This window comes from Eucyclogobius newberryi, unplaced genomic scaffold (assembly GCF_026437365.1).
Source record: "Eucyclogobius newberryi isolate DKJ021-1_F unplaced genomic scaffold, fEucNew1.0.hap1 SCAF_10, whole genome shotgun sequence".
In the NCBI taxonomy this organism is placed as follows: Eukaryota; Metazoa; Chordata; class Actinopteri; order Gobiiformes; family Gobiidae; genus Eucyclogobius; species Eucyclogobius newberryi.
Genome location: NW_027315724.1, coordinates 22,900,421 through 22,915,357, shown reverse-complemented (window position 1 = coordinate 22,915,357; position 14,937 = coordinate 22,900,421). Strand labels below are relative to the sequence as shown.

At 39.9% G+C, this 14,937-nt stretch overlaps 2 protein-coding genes across 6 annotated transcripts in view; one reads left to right on the top strand and one right to left on the bottom strand.

Annotated features, from left to right (window-relative positions):
• Window positions 1–2,390: 2,390 nt before the first annotated feature.
• LOC140371021 (uncharacterized) lies at window positions 2,391–5,147 on the top strand. Of its 2 annotated transcripts, none has more exons than XM_072458309.1 (4): window positions 2,391–2,587; window positions 3,404–3,517; window positions 4,528–4,570; window positions 4,772–5,147. In XM_072458309.1, exons 1-4 carry the CDS (start codon window positions 2,534–2,536, stop codon window positions 4,894–4,896), a joined length of 336 nt encoding a protein of 111 aa, XP_072314410.1. In that variant the 5' UTR covers window positions 2,391–2,533; the 3' UTR covers window positions 4,897–5,147. The 2 variants fall into 2 exon arrangements, with proteins under 2 accessions (XP_072314410.1, XP_072314401.1); XM_072458300.1 differs by having other exon boundaries at window positions 4,709–5,147.
• Window positions 5,148–5,958: 811 nt separating this feature from the next.
• LOC140377798 (cell adhesion molecule DSCAML1-like) overlaps window positions 5,959–14,937 on the bottom strand; it is an 82,699-nt gene continuing 73,720 nt past the window's right edge. For 3 of the 4 annotated variants that reach the window (XM_072463370.1, XM_072463385.1, XM_072463394.1), the window contains 14 exons: window positions 14,773–14,926; window positions 13,711–13,828; window positions 13,466–13,629; window positions 13,275–13,373; window positions 12,541–12,729; window positions 12,348–12,476; window positions 12,120–12,278; window positions 11,453–11,608; window positions 11,331–11,361; window positions 11,120–11,238; window positions 10,886–11,038; window positions 10,504–10,698; window positions 10,111–10,419; window positions 5,959–9,746 (listed from right to left, as the gene is read on the bottom strand). In XM_072463370.1, the coding sequence (XP_072319471.1) occupies window positions 9,169–9,746; window positions 10,111–10,419; window positions 10,504–10,698; window positions 10,886–11,038; window positions 11,120–11,238; window positions 11,331–11,361; window positions 11,453–11,608; window positions 12,120–12,278; window positions 12,348–12,476; window positions 12,541–12,729; window positions 13,275–13,373; window positions 13,466–13,629; window positions 13,711–13,828; window positions 14,773–14,926 (2,553 nt within the window). In that variant the 3' untranslated portion in view covers window positions 5,959–9,168. Of the gene's footprint in view, window positions 9,747–10,110; window positions 10,420–10,503; window positions 10,699–10,885; window positions 11,039–11,119; window positions 11,242–11,330; window positions 11,362–11,452; window positions 11,609–12,119; window positions 12,279–12,347; window positions 12,477–12,540; window positions 12,730–13,274; window positions 13,374–13,465; window positions 13,630–13,710; window positions 13,829–14,772; window positions 14,927–14,937 lie in introns of all 4 variants that reach the window. The other variant, XM_072463378.1, reaches the window with a different exon arrangement.

Sequence of the window (14,937 nt, the reverse complement as noted above, 5' to 3'; positions counted from 1 at the left end):
CAGCAAAACCGAGGTAAACCCTGACCTTTATCGGTTTGGAACTTTTTCCTTCGAACACGAGGCGGCCATTACTGTTTTTTTTTTTTAAACTATTGCTATAAAAACAAACCCTAACATAAGGGGGCGAGCCTGACAGCTTTCCTACAAACACAGTGCAATAATCATGACAATATCTACTAAACAAGCAAAATAAAAACATTTGACTGAGCTTTACTTATCTTTTATGTTGACAGATGACCACTATACAACGCTATACAATAAGCATGTGTAGGCAAAACTCAAAAAACAGAAAAATATTGTAAAACAAAATGAGTGGATTGACACGAGCTCAACAACGGGACACGCTTGTTTTAGCTCTGTATTTTATTTAAATCAAACTCACCACATTGCTCTTACTCTACATTTACTTCTCAGCTACAAAATGGTGTTTTTTCCTCTCTTCTCTCTCTCTCTACTACATTACATCGGTGCACAAAACTAACATATTACATTCCTTGTTACTCTAAAAAGCAATTTGAGTACTCTAATGCGTTACCAGCTAATGCGTTACCCCCAACTCTGGAAACTATGGTATTTGTCTGTAAATGCCTGATTATATTGTTGTATGACAATCTAATAACAATTGTATTGTTCTATCCAAGAACAATACAATTTTCAACTTCAGACGCTGCCAGTGACGCACAACTCGATAATCTGTTTTATTCACTGAATACTTTAGATCTGTGTAGAGTATGCATACTAGTTTCCTCATCAGACATTTGTACCAAGATGTAATGTATATTCTCTGGGACGAGCCATTACATTGTGGACAACAGGTGTAGGATTTTAGGTAGTTATTGTTCATATTTATTTTTAAAAGGGGCACATGCTTGTTCAGCAAAACATCAATACCTACTCAGTCTCATTCTCTGAAGGGGAGCACACGATTCATTGACAGACAATTACAATTCTATGAAGATCAATACAAAGGCTCTATAAACCAGGATGATTTTGTGTGGTTTAATAAACAAAGATATAAAAGCAATTAATTACACATTTAGTTACACAGGCTGTGCCTGGGCTCAACTTAGTTAAAGGAAATGCTGGCATTAAGAATAAGTTTTGATTGATTTTGGAGAATAATTCAAGGGAACCTGTCTTTAATGCCACTCAAATATCAGCCACTCTCAGGGTCACGTGTCCAAGGAAGGCTGGACCAAGGCCTTCTCATGTCTCTGCGTCCTCAGAGTTCTTTGGGTCCTCAGAGTTGTCCGTGCCACTGATGCTTGAGCAGGTTTAGCGTACGAAAAAGTTGATTCTAAGATTGAGTCCAAGGTCTGTTGACTTGTGTATTCTTTGATGAAAATGTTCGCTTCAGCCTTTGGTGAAAGCAGAGTTTGGAAGACAACGCAGCCTCCCTGGTGGGGGAGGGGCCCCCCGGGGGTCCTCGACCCAGTGTGTCGTCCTGGCAGATCAAGTGCCGAAGGGAAGATGCTATGCTTTGCTTTCTGCAATGGGGTGTTGAGCTGTGGAAAGGTACTGTCTTTCAAAGGTATTTTTGGGACATATGGGTCCCCTACATCTATATACTGAGCACTTGTACAAACCCACGTTCATCTGATCTTTAGACTGTTCATAGACAGTCAGAAGTCAGATCGACGCGTGTAGCACTCATGATTGCAGTTACAAAATACCAATCTGGGATGGCACTCCCAAAGCCAAAGAAATACAGAATTCTGGCTCCAACCATGGTGGGGATGAAAGGTAGGCAAATACTTCAAGCTGATTGATCTTGAACAATGAAGAGAAATCAAACTTTTGTTGAATCCACCTCAGAGAAAACAACAAACTTGTTTTCCATCCACAAAGGCGCAAATGGCTAACCGTCGCAATGTTAGTTTTGATTTATTTGGTCACTTCAGCTTTGACTTCTACCTAAACCACAATGTTAACCTGTGATTGGCCCAGCCTCTGTCCCACTGGTGGGTTGGGGTCAATCTCTTGGCAACACATCACTTTACCTCCCTGTGTCACATCATTTTGAAAGAATAAACTTGCATAAAACTTGGTCATTTAACCCATCTCATGTTAGATACATACAATTAAGACTAAATTATGGCTGACAGTGTCATTATTACAGACGAAACGCAAGTGCCTCTTTGAAAAAAGTTATGGAAAAAAACAACTCTAATTAAATAAAACAAAATTGGATTAGTGTAATAATGATTATAAAATGGCATATTCTGTTCATTTGCATACTTGATTAAGCTGCTGTGTGTCAGCCACTGGAGTTCAAGGCCCACTGGAGGGATAAGTGTTGTGCTGAGAAAAAGATTAAAGCTCTTCTATTTGTGTCCTGCAAAGCTCTTTAAAGGCCTTACCTGCATGTGTCTGGCACTGCAACAAGCCGGCGGATGCAGCGCACTGTAGACGCTGAGACGGCTGATGCTCTGTTTGCCTCGTCATTGTGTTGCCATTGCCCTGGAGTCTGGGAGAAGAACGAGACAAAGGAGACGGGAGAACGTTTAAGGATTATTGTTACAGGACCTCCAAAATGTTGGTCACCATGCTAACTGCCATGTACATGATCGTCAAAGTGGTAGAATCGGTAAGACACTTAATACAAGAGATGTATTTGTGCAGTGTTTAAATGTAGAATGTAGTAAAAATATGGTTTCCTAGAAGCCTTGTTATCAATATTTCTTATGGCGCAACCAAGGCAGTGTAAACATTGATGAATATAATACGATCAAAATTTACATTAAAAAAATAAAAAATAAATTAATGTTAAATTTCTAAGTCAGTTTGATTCATCATTTTAGTGACACATGATGATAAACTGCTATACTTATATAATTAAATGTGTTATAAAAACAGCATCTTTTTGTGGATAACTTAAAAATGAGTTACTGAAAAAACATGTCAAATGTCAAGCGTGTTATTAATGTTGTGTTCAGATATGACATACACAGAACAGTCATTAAATGAGATGAATGTGGTGTATAGTCATTCACACATTAAGCAGGCAGTTTGATTATTTTGTTTTGTGCCAAACAAAATCCCAAATGCACAATTATTTCTAGTCCTAAACTAGGCATGGGTAAATTTAGAGGATTGCATAAGCAAGGACATTCAACAAGAACACTAAGGTTCAATCAATGGAGTGAATTATGAGACATTGTAGCGCTCCCAATTTGAGCAGTTAAAATAGTCTTTAATTCATTGTGAAATACTTTAGTACAGGTACTTATGGTCAATAATGAGCGAAAATGATACTAATTTGCAGAACGGCTAATACTGGCCTCCTCAGCTCCATTAGAAACCTGAAGTGCCCCCATGTGTGCACTGATTCGTTTTTTAGTGATGCAAATAAATATTTGTCAGTAAATCCAATTTCAACTTTGTGTTCATTTTTCACCTTCAGATCAGCTTTCAGTTTGAGAGCAAACCCGATCCGCTGCCTTATATGGTCTCCCAGCCTTTGCCTTGGCAGATTCACTCAGTGTCCCACAGCCGCAAGAACAGCAGAGCAGAGGAGGTAAGAGCACCATGCACAGCGCTCTCAAAGCAACCTGGAACACATACGTTTATTTGAATGTGCTACATGGCTCTGTATGGCACTAAAACAAAAGTATGATGTTGCTGCTCTACAAGAGTTACATGTCACAGGTGAATTGAGGCTCGGATCTTTGAAAAGGGCAAGAGCTGAACAAGACTAGAGCTGCACTAAGAAAGCAAAGATCAATGGCTTAGGATTAGAGCAGACAATTCATCACAAAATAGTGTAAACCCCACAGGAAAACATCAAGACAGGATCTTTGACACGCATCTAACTAGTTTTCTAGTGGAGGGTCTGAAACATTCTTTTCTCTGTGGGAAAGTCATTGTTGTTTGAACGTTCCACAGAATGCCATACGATTTAGTAATCTCCATGGAGACAAGCAGATGGCTCCACAGAGCCTATTTCTCGGTAATAAAATGCCTTCAATTAAATGCATTGAAAATAATTTGTTTATGTGGAACATTCCTGTCAAAGCAATAACATATTCACGATACAAGCACCGAGACGATGAAAACCCTGCACTATAAATCTTACACAATGTATATATAATGTATATGTAACACATTCAAATGCATGAAATTCTACTTTGAAACACAAAAACAAAACATAGGCCAACGATATGCTGCGAGGTAAAAAAGGTCAAATCAACAAAGAGAGCGTGCGAGGATTTGCCTTTCGCTCGCACATTGCGCTCCTTGAGTTCAGGCCTATGGCCTAATCCCAATCAAGAGATTTGTTTCCGAAGTCACTGCCCTCAATGTGACACTGTGTGCACATTTCCCGGTTTACGGCGTTGATTTGTTGATTACGATGTAATCTTATCACAGTGACTTGTATAATGCTATAAATAAAAAATAACCATGTTCAGGAATGTCCTTGCAGCTCTATCTGACGCAGACTACACAGAGTCCATTCGCACGCAGTACATAGTGTCCATAGTTATTCTCATCATAACAGACTGACCTTTACTTTTGTTTTGTTCACAGTTTAACGGCCACAGGAGGAACAGCATGGGCGTTTATAGAAAAAGTAAGTTCTGTAGATTGACTATTTTTCTGCTGTCTCACAGTAAAAACAGTGTGCTAAATGCTTAAGAGACACTGGACAGAAAAGTAGCCAGCTTTATGTGTCCTCAATGTGTATTTTTGAACTTGATTATTGCTGCAGAGTATGTCTCCATGGCTATTGCCTCTACATCTATGGCTATACCCTGTTTCCTGTCGTGCTCAGACTCAAACGCCACTAATGGGACGGCTGTGCCCCCCTTGAGTCCCGTGGAGGTGGAGAAAGCCGCGGCCACCATCCAGACACACTTCAGGAGGTTTCAGGAGAAGAAACACAAGAATGGGAAGTAGTCTGGGTCGAAGGCATCTTAATCTTGATTTTGTAGACAATTACATGCACACTACTATTTAATTGGCTTTTAATTGTTGCTTGTGAGCTAATGTGTGTGAATGTCTTCTGATGGATGAGAGAAGAAAAAGCAGTGCCTGAGAGTGTGTTTGTCTGTTAAAAGAAAAACCTGCTTGTGTTCATACTAAGTTAATGAAAACATTTAAACTAATTTAAACACTGTAAATCTTTTATTAAAATCGGACTGTTATATGTGTATTTGTCTCCCTCAAGTGGTGATAATTAGTTCTGCATCTAGACACAGGCGAGAGTGGTGTGCGTTGTGCAATACCATTAGTTTCAGATCAGATTAAACAGGAGAAATAAATTGATTAAAAATGCTAATAAACTTCTCAGGATATTTGTACAGTAAATCACGTTTGTTGATTATTTATAGGATATATATTTATTGACCTTTATTTAACCAGGAAAGTCCCATTGAGATAGCATCTCTTTTTAGGGGAGTCCTGGAGAGGAGGAGCCCACATGTTTGAGTGGCAGGGGAAAGTGGAGCACCCGGAGGAAACCTCAGACACGGGGAGAACCAGGAATCGATCCCAGGACTTTCTTGCTTGATGTGAGAGCGTCACCCATATGTCGCAAGGGAATCATACAAAAACATTTTAATGTGGACAGTATCAAGACATATTCATGTTGCATTGCCTGTATTGAGATTAATTAAATGTATTTATATTGGGCTGGACCCTCATTTTTATTTGATTGCTATTTCTTTTTTTCATATTCACCAATTTCACCTTTTCTCTGTCCTTTCTGAATTGCCTATACTTTAAACTTAGTATATATTCAACACCTCGCACAAGGTACAAGTTTGAAGCCTGCTGTGCGTCAGGTCAGGTCAGAGGAGCGGTAAGTGCACTGTGAGTGCAAGACCCTGGACATCAAGAGAGCGAGACACTTGAGGACATTTCTATCAAGAACTGTCTGGCTGAATAAAGGAGAGCTGCAGTGAAATCATCAGAGACCTTCAAGAGCCAGAACTACGTAGAGAAATAACCACAATCTCATCACAGTTCATAAAAAGATATCTTTATTGCACAAGGTGTTGAGTACTCTTTTTAAGTTTTTTGTTTTCATAAAAAAGAAACCGTTGAGTTAAACACAAGCAACTGCAAATTTGAAGCAACAAATCCCTCATAAAAGTTTAAGGAATAACCTTTGCATTTTAAAATATTTTATTAAGTCCTCCTTTTGATATTTCAAATTGACTTTTCTATTTATAACCAGCAAAATCTCCAGAACATGCAATGCAGCAGTCCTCCATATAAATGTGATAATAAAACCCCAAAATATAAGCTTCCTGTGACAAAGTAAAGTAGAAATGGTAACAAAGTAATCAAATGTCCTGTAAAAGAAGACTTTCGTTATGTATGCAGAGTCCACTCAAATTTGTTTTGACTGGCTGAAAAATCAAAGATAAAACAGTGTAACTATAGTTCTATAATTCTTCATTAAGATCTGTTTTGTAACAATATCTTTAGTTGAATGTTTACATTGTGCCCTGGTTTCTAGTGATGTCCAAAATAGTACTTGTTCTATACAAAACACTTTATGTACACAAATCCTCTCATGTGGGCAAGGATAAAGAAAGACAAAGGGATCTGATCCGTGGAGCTGGATTTGGGATATTTGTGAAAGTTTTGATGTTGGCTTTATTTTTTATTTATGGAGTATTGTAATTGTAATTGTAATTTAAAAGAAAAAACCTTTAACAAAGTTGCAATTGTATATTCCTATTATGATGGTAGATACAAAATGATGTGTTTATTTGATGTACAGAGAATATTAACTTTGAACCAGCATAAAATCTGTATCTCAGTGTAAAAACTACAGCTGTGCTGTGCAGAGGTAAGCTGAAAGAAAAAGCATGTGTTTCTCTGATCCATACAATATCCAGTTGGGTAAGAAGTTTACGTTATATTAAAAGGAACATTTTGCATACATACAATAGAATTATGAAAGGCATCTTTATTTTGTAAAAATAAAAACAAATCTGTTTTTTCTCCCTATATTTAATTTGAATCGTTTCAACTACCATGAAGAGTAAATGCTTTGAGTTGTGTCTTGCCTGCAGTCTTGGGGACGGAGTTGCTATGACATAACCTTTGCTGCAATGGCATTGAGCTTGTGAACACACCTTTGGAAGGTACAATACAACATTTTACAATAGGCTCACTTACTGTGTAGGCGGTTCATTCAAATTCAAAATGTTTATATTAAACATCACACTTTCTGCAATGAGCCATAAATCACAGCTAACCAGAGACACAATCTCACACTACACTTCATCTTTACTGTGCTTGTTCTTGATAAGCCACGGCCTGCTACACAAGCGCCGCAACCCAACATTTACAACATCACAAGATCCTTGTAGAATTCTCCTCCCACGTCTTGTATTTTCCTTTGTATCTGTCCATGGTAGTAGTACCCGTTTAAGCCATGAGCTTCCCTCTTCACTCCCTTCCTTCTTGCAGTTTTTATCCTAAGCGATTGTCTTGTGATCTTTTATATATATTTTCAATTAGATCGGCTTTAATATTTCTTTTTTCAATAATCATATAGTTGCTATATATTTAAATAGAAATATATATGTACATACTTTTGAAAACAAACATATAGAACACATCTTTTATTTTTTTCTATTGCGAAAGCCCTGATGTTATGATGTACCATTGCAAAACATTTGGAGCAACTCAATTTTTGGAACGATCTTTGTCATGGGATTTAGCTTTGGGAGAATAATAAATGTGTGGTAAATATTAACATAACTGTAACACATACAGCACCATGTATAAAGCTTAAAACGACTCAGCTGAAGAAACTGAAATGTTGGAGCTTTGGGGACTACTTCCATTTAGAAATAAGGTTTTCTTGATATTCTGCACTCACTCCAGGTCATTGCCATAAAATAATTTATTACAAATAGGATTTCTTGTATATCATAAGCATTTGTATGTGTTTATGAATATTAAACCTGACCTCTCAATCTGTTTTCTTCTTAAGTGACTAGCTATCTAGCAGTAGGTCACAGTGACTGTGTGGATATGGTGGCCAACAGTAACAATTCAAAAAGGCAGAAAAAGAAAGAACAGGAAGAGTAAAAATTAATAAGAAAAATATATATAGTGTGGCACCATTATGTAACATCCAAGCTTTTTCATGTCCTGTTCTTCCTACAACAGCAAACTGCTCTCTGTCCTATACCAGTTACAAAATAAATATAGTCAAATTATAGTCAGTGTTACATAGCTAGTATTATCATGGGCTTTATACCCCGGTATAAAGGAGAAAAAAGCCAGGGGTCACTTTTGACACTGAAGTGTGCTCAAAAGGCCAGCATACGTACTGATTTTATAAAAGGTCCATAGTTGGTGTGTGCCTGCCACATGTATACATATATATATTTACACATATACACCCGCACACACACACTCCACACACTCACAGGCTTTTAATTTCTGTTTGATCCATTCGAGTTCTTCTGTACTGCACATAGGATTATAATTCCATCAGAAAATTAACGGAAAAGTGATTGAAAATTCATCTTTAATGAATTGAATCTTCTCCGCTTTAAGTCTATATATATTTATATATAAAAGCATCATTTAAGACCCCTACACTGCTATCTGTCTCTTTTGAAGAAAATTCCCTATATCATAAAACTGGGAGACAGCAGTCCTCATACTGTGAACACTTAGTTGAGTCTATGACTCATTAAGTTACTTCAAAAAGACAGTACACCATAGTAGGTGATAATGCATACAGTAAAAGCATCCTGCGATGGCACAATGCTGTGAGATGAGCTTCTCCAAAAATGTTGCATTTCAAAACCTAAAAGGTTTAACAGGTTTGTGTGAATCTACTGTCGGAAAAGCAGAAAAGTGCTTGTGTAAATGTACATGTCTTTATCAACAAATCAAAATGTGAAGTAAATAGATAAATCATATTTTGGCAAGTGACTTCCAGGGTGAAGAAATAAGAGCGAGATGACTTATTAGAAAGCAATCAGACAGTAAGAAAGGCAAACCCCTGTGCGGTGGAGACCCAGCAGTGAGCCCCTTCATACAGTAGTGTCGATGGGAACCAGGCAGCCACACAGTTTGGCACAGCTCAGGCACAGACAAGTGGGCTGTGCATGCATTTATCCCTCACACCACAGTGGCTCTAGGCATGTGCTGGCTCCACCAGCAGCTTGTCAAAGTTACAGTGATGCCAGTCTACACAAGTGTGTAGGATTTGGAGTACGCTCCTGAGCCCCCATCTCGTCCATCTCGCTCATCGCGTCTGTCTCGTTCATCACGCCTGTCCCGTCCATCTCGACCATCCCTCTGTTTCTGCAGTCTGCCCAAACCTGAAGAACTGCTCTCCAGGAGAGAGTCTCTGGACCCTCCCATTTTTGAGGAAGGTCCCCCCATGGCCCCTGCTGCCCCTCCAGCAGAGGCTGAGGCTGAGGCAGCAGCAGCAGCGCTCTGGGCTGACGCTGCTGAAGAGCTTGGCATAGTGAGAGTCCTCTGAGGAAGTGTGGAGCTACTGGAGCTGGCAGACAACCCTCCACTTGCCCCAACACCTCCACCTGTGGCCCCAGAGGACACCCCAGATGAGGACAGACCACCATGGCCCATGGTCAGGGACTGCTTTGAGTCCATAGTCATATGACGGCCCTGGAGGTACCGCTGAGCCAGGCCACGAATAGAGGCTTCACGTGGAGGAACCACTGGACAAGGGTCATGATGCTCCGATTGCTTTCTGAAGAAAGGATCAGACTTCATGTAGAGGGGTAGATTGCAGTAGTCACCTGGTAAATAACAAGTTTAATGTAAGTTATAAGTGCTATCATGTGATTACTTACAGGTCCACTATGTAACTTTTCAGTTGAAAGCTCTGCCATCGGCTTGTCTCCATAAAACTGTTATTGCTGTACAGTACGGCTTTAACCTTAGCATTTGTGTGGAAAAAGCAGATGGTGCCACCAGCCCAAGTTAAAGGCCAAATCAGCAAAGAGGCGAAAATGTGTTTTCGCAAATAATGGATTCATCCATTTGATGCTATACTAACATTCCAGGCAAAGCACTAATATCTTCAGGGAGACAACAGTTACATAGTGCACCTTCACATCTAATAGAACATGGACAGAAACTATTCATGACAGGAAGACTTACTTTTTGCACGGTGTGGTATGGGCACAGCTACATTCTTGCCACGGTCGTAGTCCTGGGGTTTCGGAGGTGAGGCAGTGAATCTGCAAATACCAGGTTCTGATGGTGTGCTCATGGACGTCATACTGTCTGCGTTGTCATTGGTCCCTGTTGTCATTTGGTCAGACGAGCTGTCAGAAATGAAACACTCTGTGATCTCAAATTTGGCATGCTGTAGGTGTTCTTCCAGCTTGGCATGCTCATAAGCTCTAGCCAGCTCCTCGTAGGTAGAAGAGGCACTCTCCGTAGACACCATGCTGTTTCGACCCTTATCTGTTAATGACAGGAAAGACAAAGTAAACCAACTGCAATGGCCATCTTGGAGTTGGCTGGAAGTGTCTGTGAGCATGAGCCAACCTGTGTCCTGTGAGAGGCTGGCGCTGTAGCTGTCACTCTCGGTCACAGTGATGCCGTGCTGAGAGCCAACTGTGCGCCAGTCTGAGGTGAGAGTACGGGCTGGCGTCGAAGCCTGGCACTTGGTCAGAGTCCACTGACTCGAGTAACGATTTCTAATGCTGTGGGCTGACTTAACACTCTTTCGTGACACTGGATCTGTTAAAAAAATTGAATTTGTGTATATTATTGTTTACTCTACACTAAACCAATCAATGCGTAAAATGAGTAGTTCTAAAAAGAAGACAACTTAAGTTAGTCGTTTAAATAATCATGTGCATGATTCAATAAGTGAAGTCCAAAAACACTTAAATGCAAGAGGACCGTCGAGAAAAGAAAGACGTACTAGTTCCAGGGCGGATGTCAGACATATCGATCAGGGGCCCAGTGTTCTGTATGAGAGCCTGGTGATGGACTGACACACCAGCGCAGAAACTCTGAGGATTCCCTGTCTGGTTGAACTCAGTATCCGTCACAGGGATAGTGGCTTTGTCGTCACCTACCACAAAAAAGACACTTATTTAACTTTTATGAAGGAGCGTGGCATGTTTAAACACACTTTCTCTTTCTCTCCTCTCACCAATTTGCTTGATGCCCTCTTTGTCCTCGATCAGCAGCTGCACCCTGGGGATGTCGATGTGTAGGCGCGGGCCTTGAGGAGGCCCCTTCACTGGTGTGTCAAAGCTACGGTTGTTTTTACTGCTTCACAAAAAAACAACACACACACACAGGCCCGTATTTAAGAAAAGTACATAAGCGCACACAACGGTTGTTTTGTAAAAAATACTAACCTGATAAGCATCTCTGCTAAGCTTTTGGCATCTGAGAGGATAAAACACAACAACCATTTTAAATTGCAATATAAGAGTTTTCTTTTTATAAACTATTTTACGATTAACTTTTATTTTCTCACCTCTCAGTCTCTTAAGTCTCTTCTCTTTGCGTTTCTTCCTAATGATGAAGAGAAGTGCGACGCCCAGAGTTACTAAAATCACTGGACATCCAATGGAAAACAGCTTTTTGACATCATCATTCTTTTCCAGGGGAGATTTTATTGGTGGAATAGTACCTAAAGAACATAAATTACCATAGAAATGAGTGGGTCAGTCATGTTGATCAAAGAGCATTTTTTCCTGGATAAAATTTCTTTGCTCCGGAGTTAAAAAGAGTTTTTATTGTAGCCTGTGAATATCTTTGTGATTTTGGTCTGTGAAAAGTGTGTATAATATGTATTGTACTTTTTATATTTATTCTTTGTTAATTATAAAACTTTTCTAATGCTATTTTCTTGTGTCTGGCTCGACAAACAAAGCTCCATGACCCGGATCAAGCTGACAGCCAGTCTACCAGTATGTGATTTATAAAATAGCTCTGTGATGCTGTTGAATTCTATTTGCATCACACTTTTTGAAGAGCAAATTCAGTTCAGAGCTGTAGGAGTAGAGAGGGGGTGGGTGAAAACATTTCTGTTTAAACGTATGATGAGGCAAAATGTATGTATTTATTCATTTAATTCATTATTCCTATATACATCATAACATGAACTTGATTTTACACAACATGCTCAAGCAAAAACCTACTTCCATCATAGTCCAGAGTGGCAAACTGCGAGCTCTGGTTGCCGCAGCCCGCGCTGTTGCACGCTTTCATCTTCAGTTCATACCAGGTGGCCTCACGCAGCTCAGCCAAAAACACATCTGTGGTGGCATTGGTTCTGACATTCTGCCAGGACCACGTACCTGCAAAGGACAAGGGAACTGAGTGACTGATTTGTGTGCCATTTTGAGATTTATAATTCTGCTTGATACCTTTTGGTCGAAACTCCAGAGTTACTACACTGATGGGGCAGCCTCCACTGGCCCACCCCTGAAGGTTCAGGCGCGCGTGACTAGAGTTGATGTGGGTGAAAACTGGCTGGTCTTTGTTGAATTGAGGTTCTGTAAAATAAACAACACACAATGTGATAATCAAATAAAAATAAATAATGATTGAGTTTCTTACCTCGGCCGTGAGTCTTTGCCTCTATAATCTCACTGATGCGTCCTGCTCCTACACTGTTTTTGGCAGCAAGTTTGACTTTGTACCAGGTTCCACAACGTAGATTGTCTAATTTGAAAGAACGCTCTGTAGAACTGATAAAAACATCCTTCCATTCTTCTGTGTTGTCTACTGAGTACTGCAGCACAAAGCCTGCACAATTAGAAAACACAGAAATAAAATGTTATAACATGTTATAACAATGGGCCAGTAGATGGCAGTGCTAGAGTGCGCTTTGAGTCAGCCCAGTTGGCGAATAGTCTGCTTCTCTGGGTCTAGGATGACTCCATTACTTACCTACAAACCTAAAGTCTGAGGTGGTGCTGAGTGAGCATCTATGCAAAGAAGGCTTTTCAATATGGTGACAGTATCAGCCGCCTGAATAAACCATTCCACCTCTGCTGAAAGGCACATGCACACAATCCTCCTTCTCTATCCACTCCTCTTTCTCTACTGATGTATTCAACTTTTGTGGAAATCATTTTGGTAGAGAATAAAAACAATGCATAGCATATAATTTGAGCTGTATGTTAAATATTCATCCAACTTAAGGATCACAATATTTTCTGTGTAGAAGGTAGCAATAAAAGGGCTTGTGACGATTCCCAATTAGAATCAATATGATTGATATTGGCCTATGCAATATGAAGAGATTACAACCATGATATTACTAACTACAAGTGTAAACACATGTATACCTCTGATAGAGCTGCCGCCATTGTCTCCTGGTATCCAGGCCAGTGTGATGGAGGAGGTGGATGTTGTGGACACTGTCAGACGAGGTTGGTCTGGGGGAACTTTACAAAATTCACAAATTATTATTTGTATTAAGATTCTTAGAAAGCCTGTTTTGCATTATCTAAATGTAAAGCAGATATATTAGACCTACCTTGCACTACAAGGTTGACTAGAATAGTGTCAAATCCCAGAGTGTTGGTGGCAGTGCAGGTGTAGTACCCAGAGTCCTCAGCTTTGACTGAGCGCAGCACTAAAGTGCCATTAGCTAAAATGAATCTCTGCCCATCCAGGGCAAGCGGGATGGCCGTGTCCTCACTAATACATAACAGTAAAGACAGTCAGGTATCGCCTTATAATTATTGTCCCCTATAGATATTATCTGTGAAATAAGTTTACCTGTCTTTGGTCCATTTTATTGTAGGTGAGGGTTCTCCCACTGAGCTGCAGGGTAATCGCACCTCTTTCATCCAAGGAGTGGTCACTGTGCCCCCGAAAGATAAGATCTTAGCCGGAGCTATTGGAACAAATATGGGGAAATTATTGATTGAATACAGATAAGAAAGGGTTAACTATAGAGTCTCAAATAATTTAATCTTGTTCTGTCAATTAAACAGTTTTCAAATCCAATAAGCGGCAGAGGTTTGACTGAGTTTGAATCAATACACCAATGTGATGGTTGATTCCTAATGCATGTATTGATTTATTTTCTGTTTAGAATTCTGTCAGTAAATAGGATTTACAAGAAGGGAAAAGCACAACATATTTCCTGTGATTCACAGTTAGTGGAACAGATATGCGAGTGTGAATTTGACACTGTCCATCAGAGAACAGAATAAAAAAAAAGACTGCACAAATATCTGTACAGAGGACTTAAAAGACTCAAAACCCTCTGACTCAGTCTATGGCAGTCCCCCACCTGCTCTCAGAAACATGCTTTTCAGGCTGGGAGTCTTAATGCCTGCGCTCTAGTGCACTTATGTTAAGGTTGAATGAAGTATTGAGAAGGCAAGCCTGGAGGACACTTCTTTTTCACTCACACAAACCTATGTGTACTGCAATAGCGGTTAAGGGGAAAAGGAAGATGAGAAAGTGAACTGCCCACAACTGTCCTTTAATCCTATTGATTTACTTGCCCTTATTATGTCACTAAAGCGTTTGCCTCTCTATTGGCTTGTGTATTATTCAGGTCCTATGAAGTCATCCATTTTCTCCCTGCCAGCTGCTGTCCTCCCTCATGCTTTCCTCTTACTGTTTCACTGGTTAAAATCAGTTCATACCCTCTGGACTCACAAATGAACTAGGATTTTTAACTTGAAATATAGCCATCCGCACAGAAATCACAGCGAGAGAGGTTGACATAATAATAACGGAAGTGATTGCAAACAAATCAGTATTCATTTTAGTCAATGCATTTTCAAATATGGTAGTTGTGCAAAGGCTACAGTTTTGTATCCTTACATTTAGCCGCTGGCTCCACTGTGACCTTATCGCTGAAGTTGCCTCGTCCGGCTGTGTTGACCGCTGCAGCCCAGATCAGGTACTGTTGGCGGTGGTTCAGGTGTGTGATACGGTATAACAGCAGCTCTGGGTTGGCTTCATATTCACTGGGATGCTGGAAAAAAC

What these genes read in the sequence shown, in the direction of transcription:
- LOC140371021 (XM_072458300.1), top strand. Translation starts at nt 2,534, where the DNA reads ATGTTGGTCACCATGCTAACTGCCATGTACATGATCGTCAAAGTGGTA. An exon ending in TCGTCAAAGTGGTAGAATCG is followed by an intron (nt 2,588 to 3,403) that starts GTAAGACACTTA and finishes TTTCACCTTCAG; the next exon opens with ATCAGCTTTCAGTTTGAGAG. An exon ending in CATGGGCGTTTATAGAAAAA is followed by an intron (nt 4,571 to 4,708) that starts GTAAGTTCTGTA and finishes TTATTGCTGCAG; the next exon opens with AGTATGTCTCCATGGCTATT.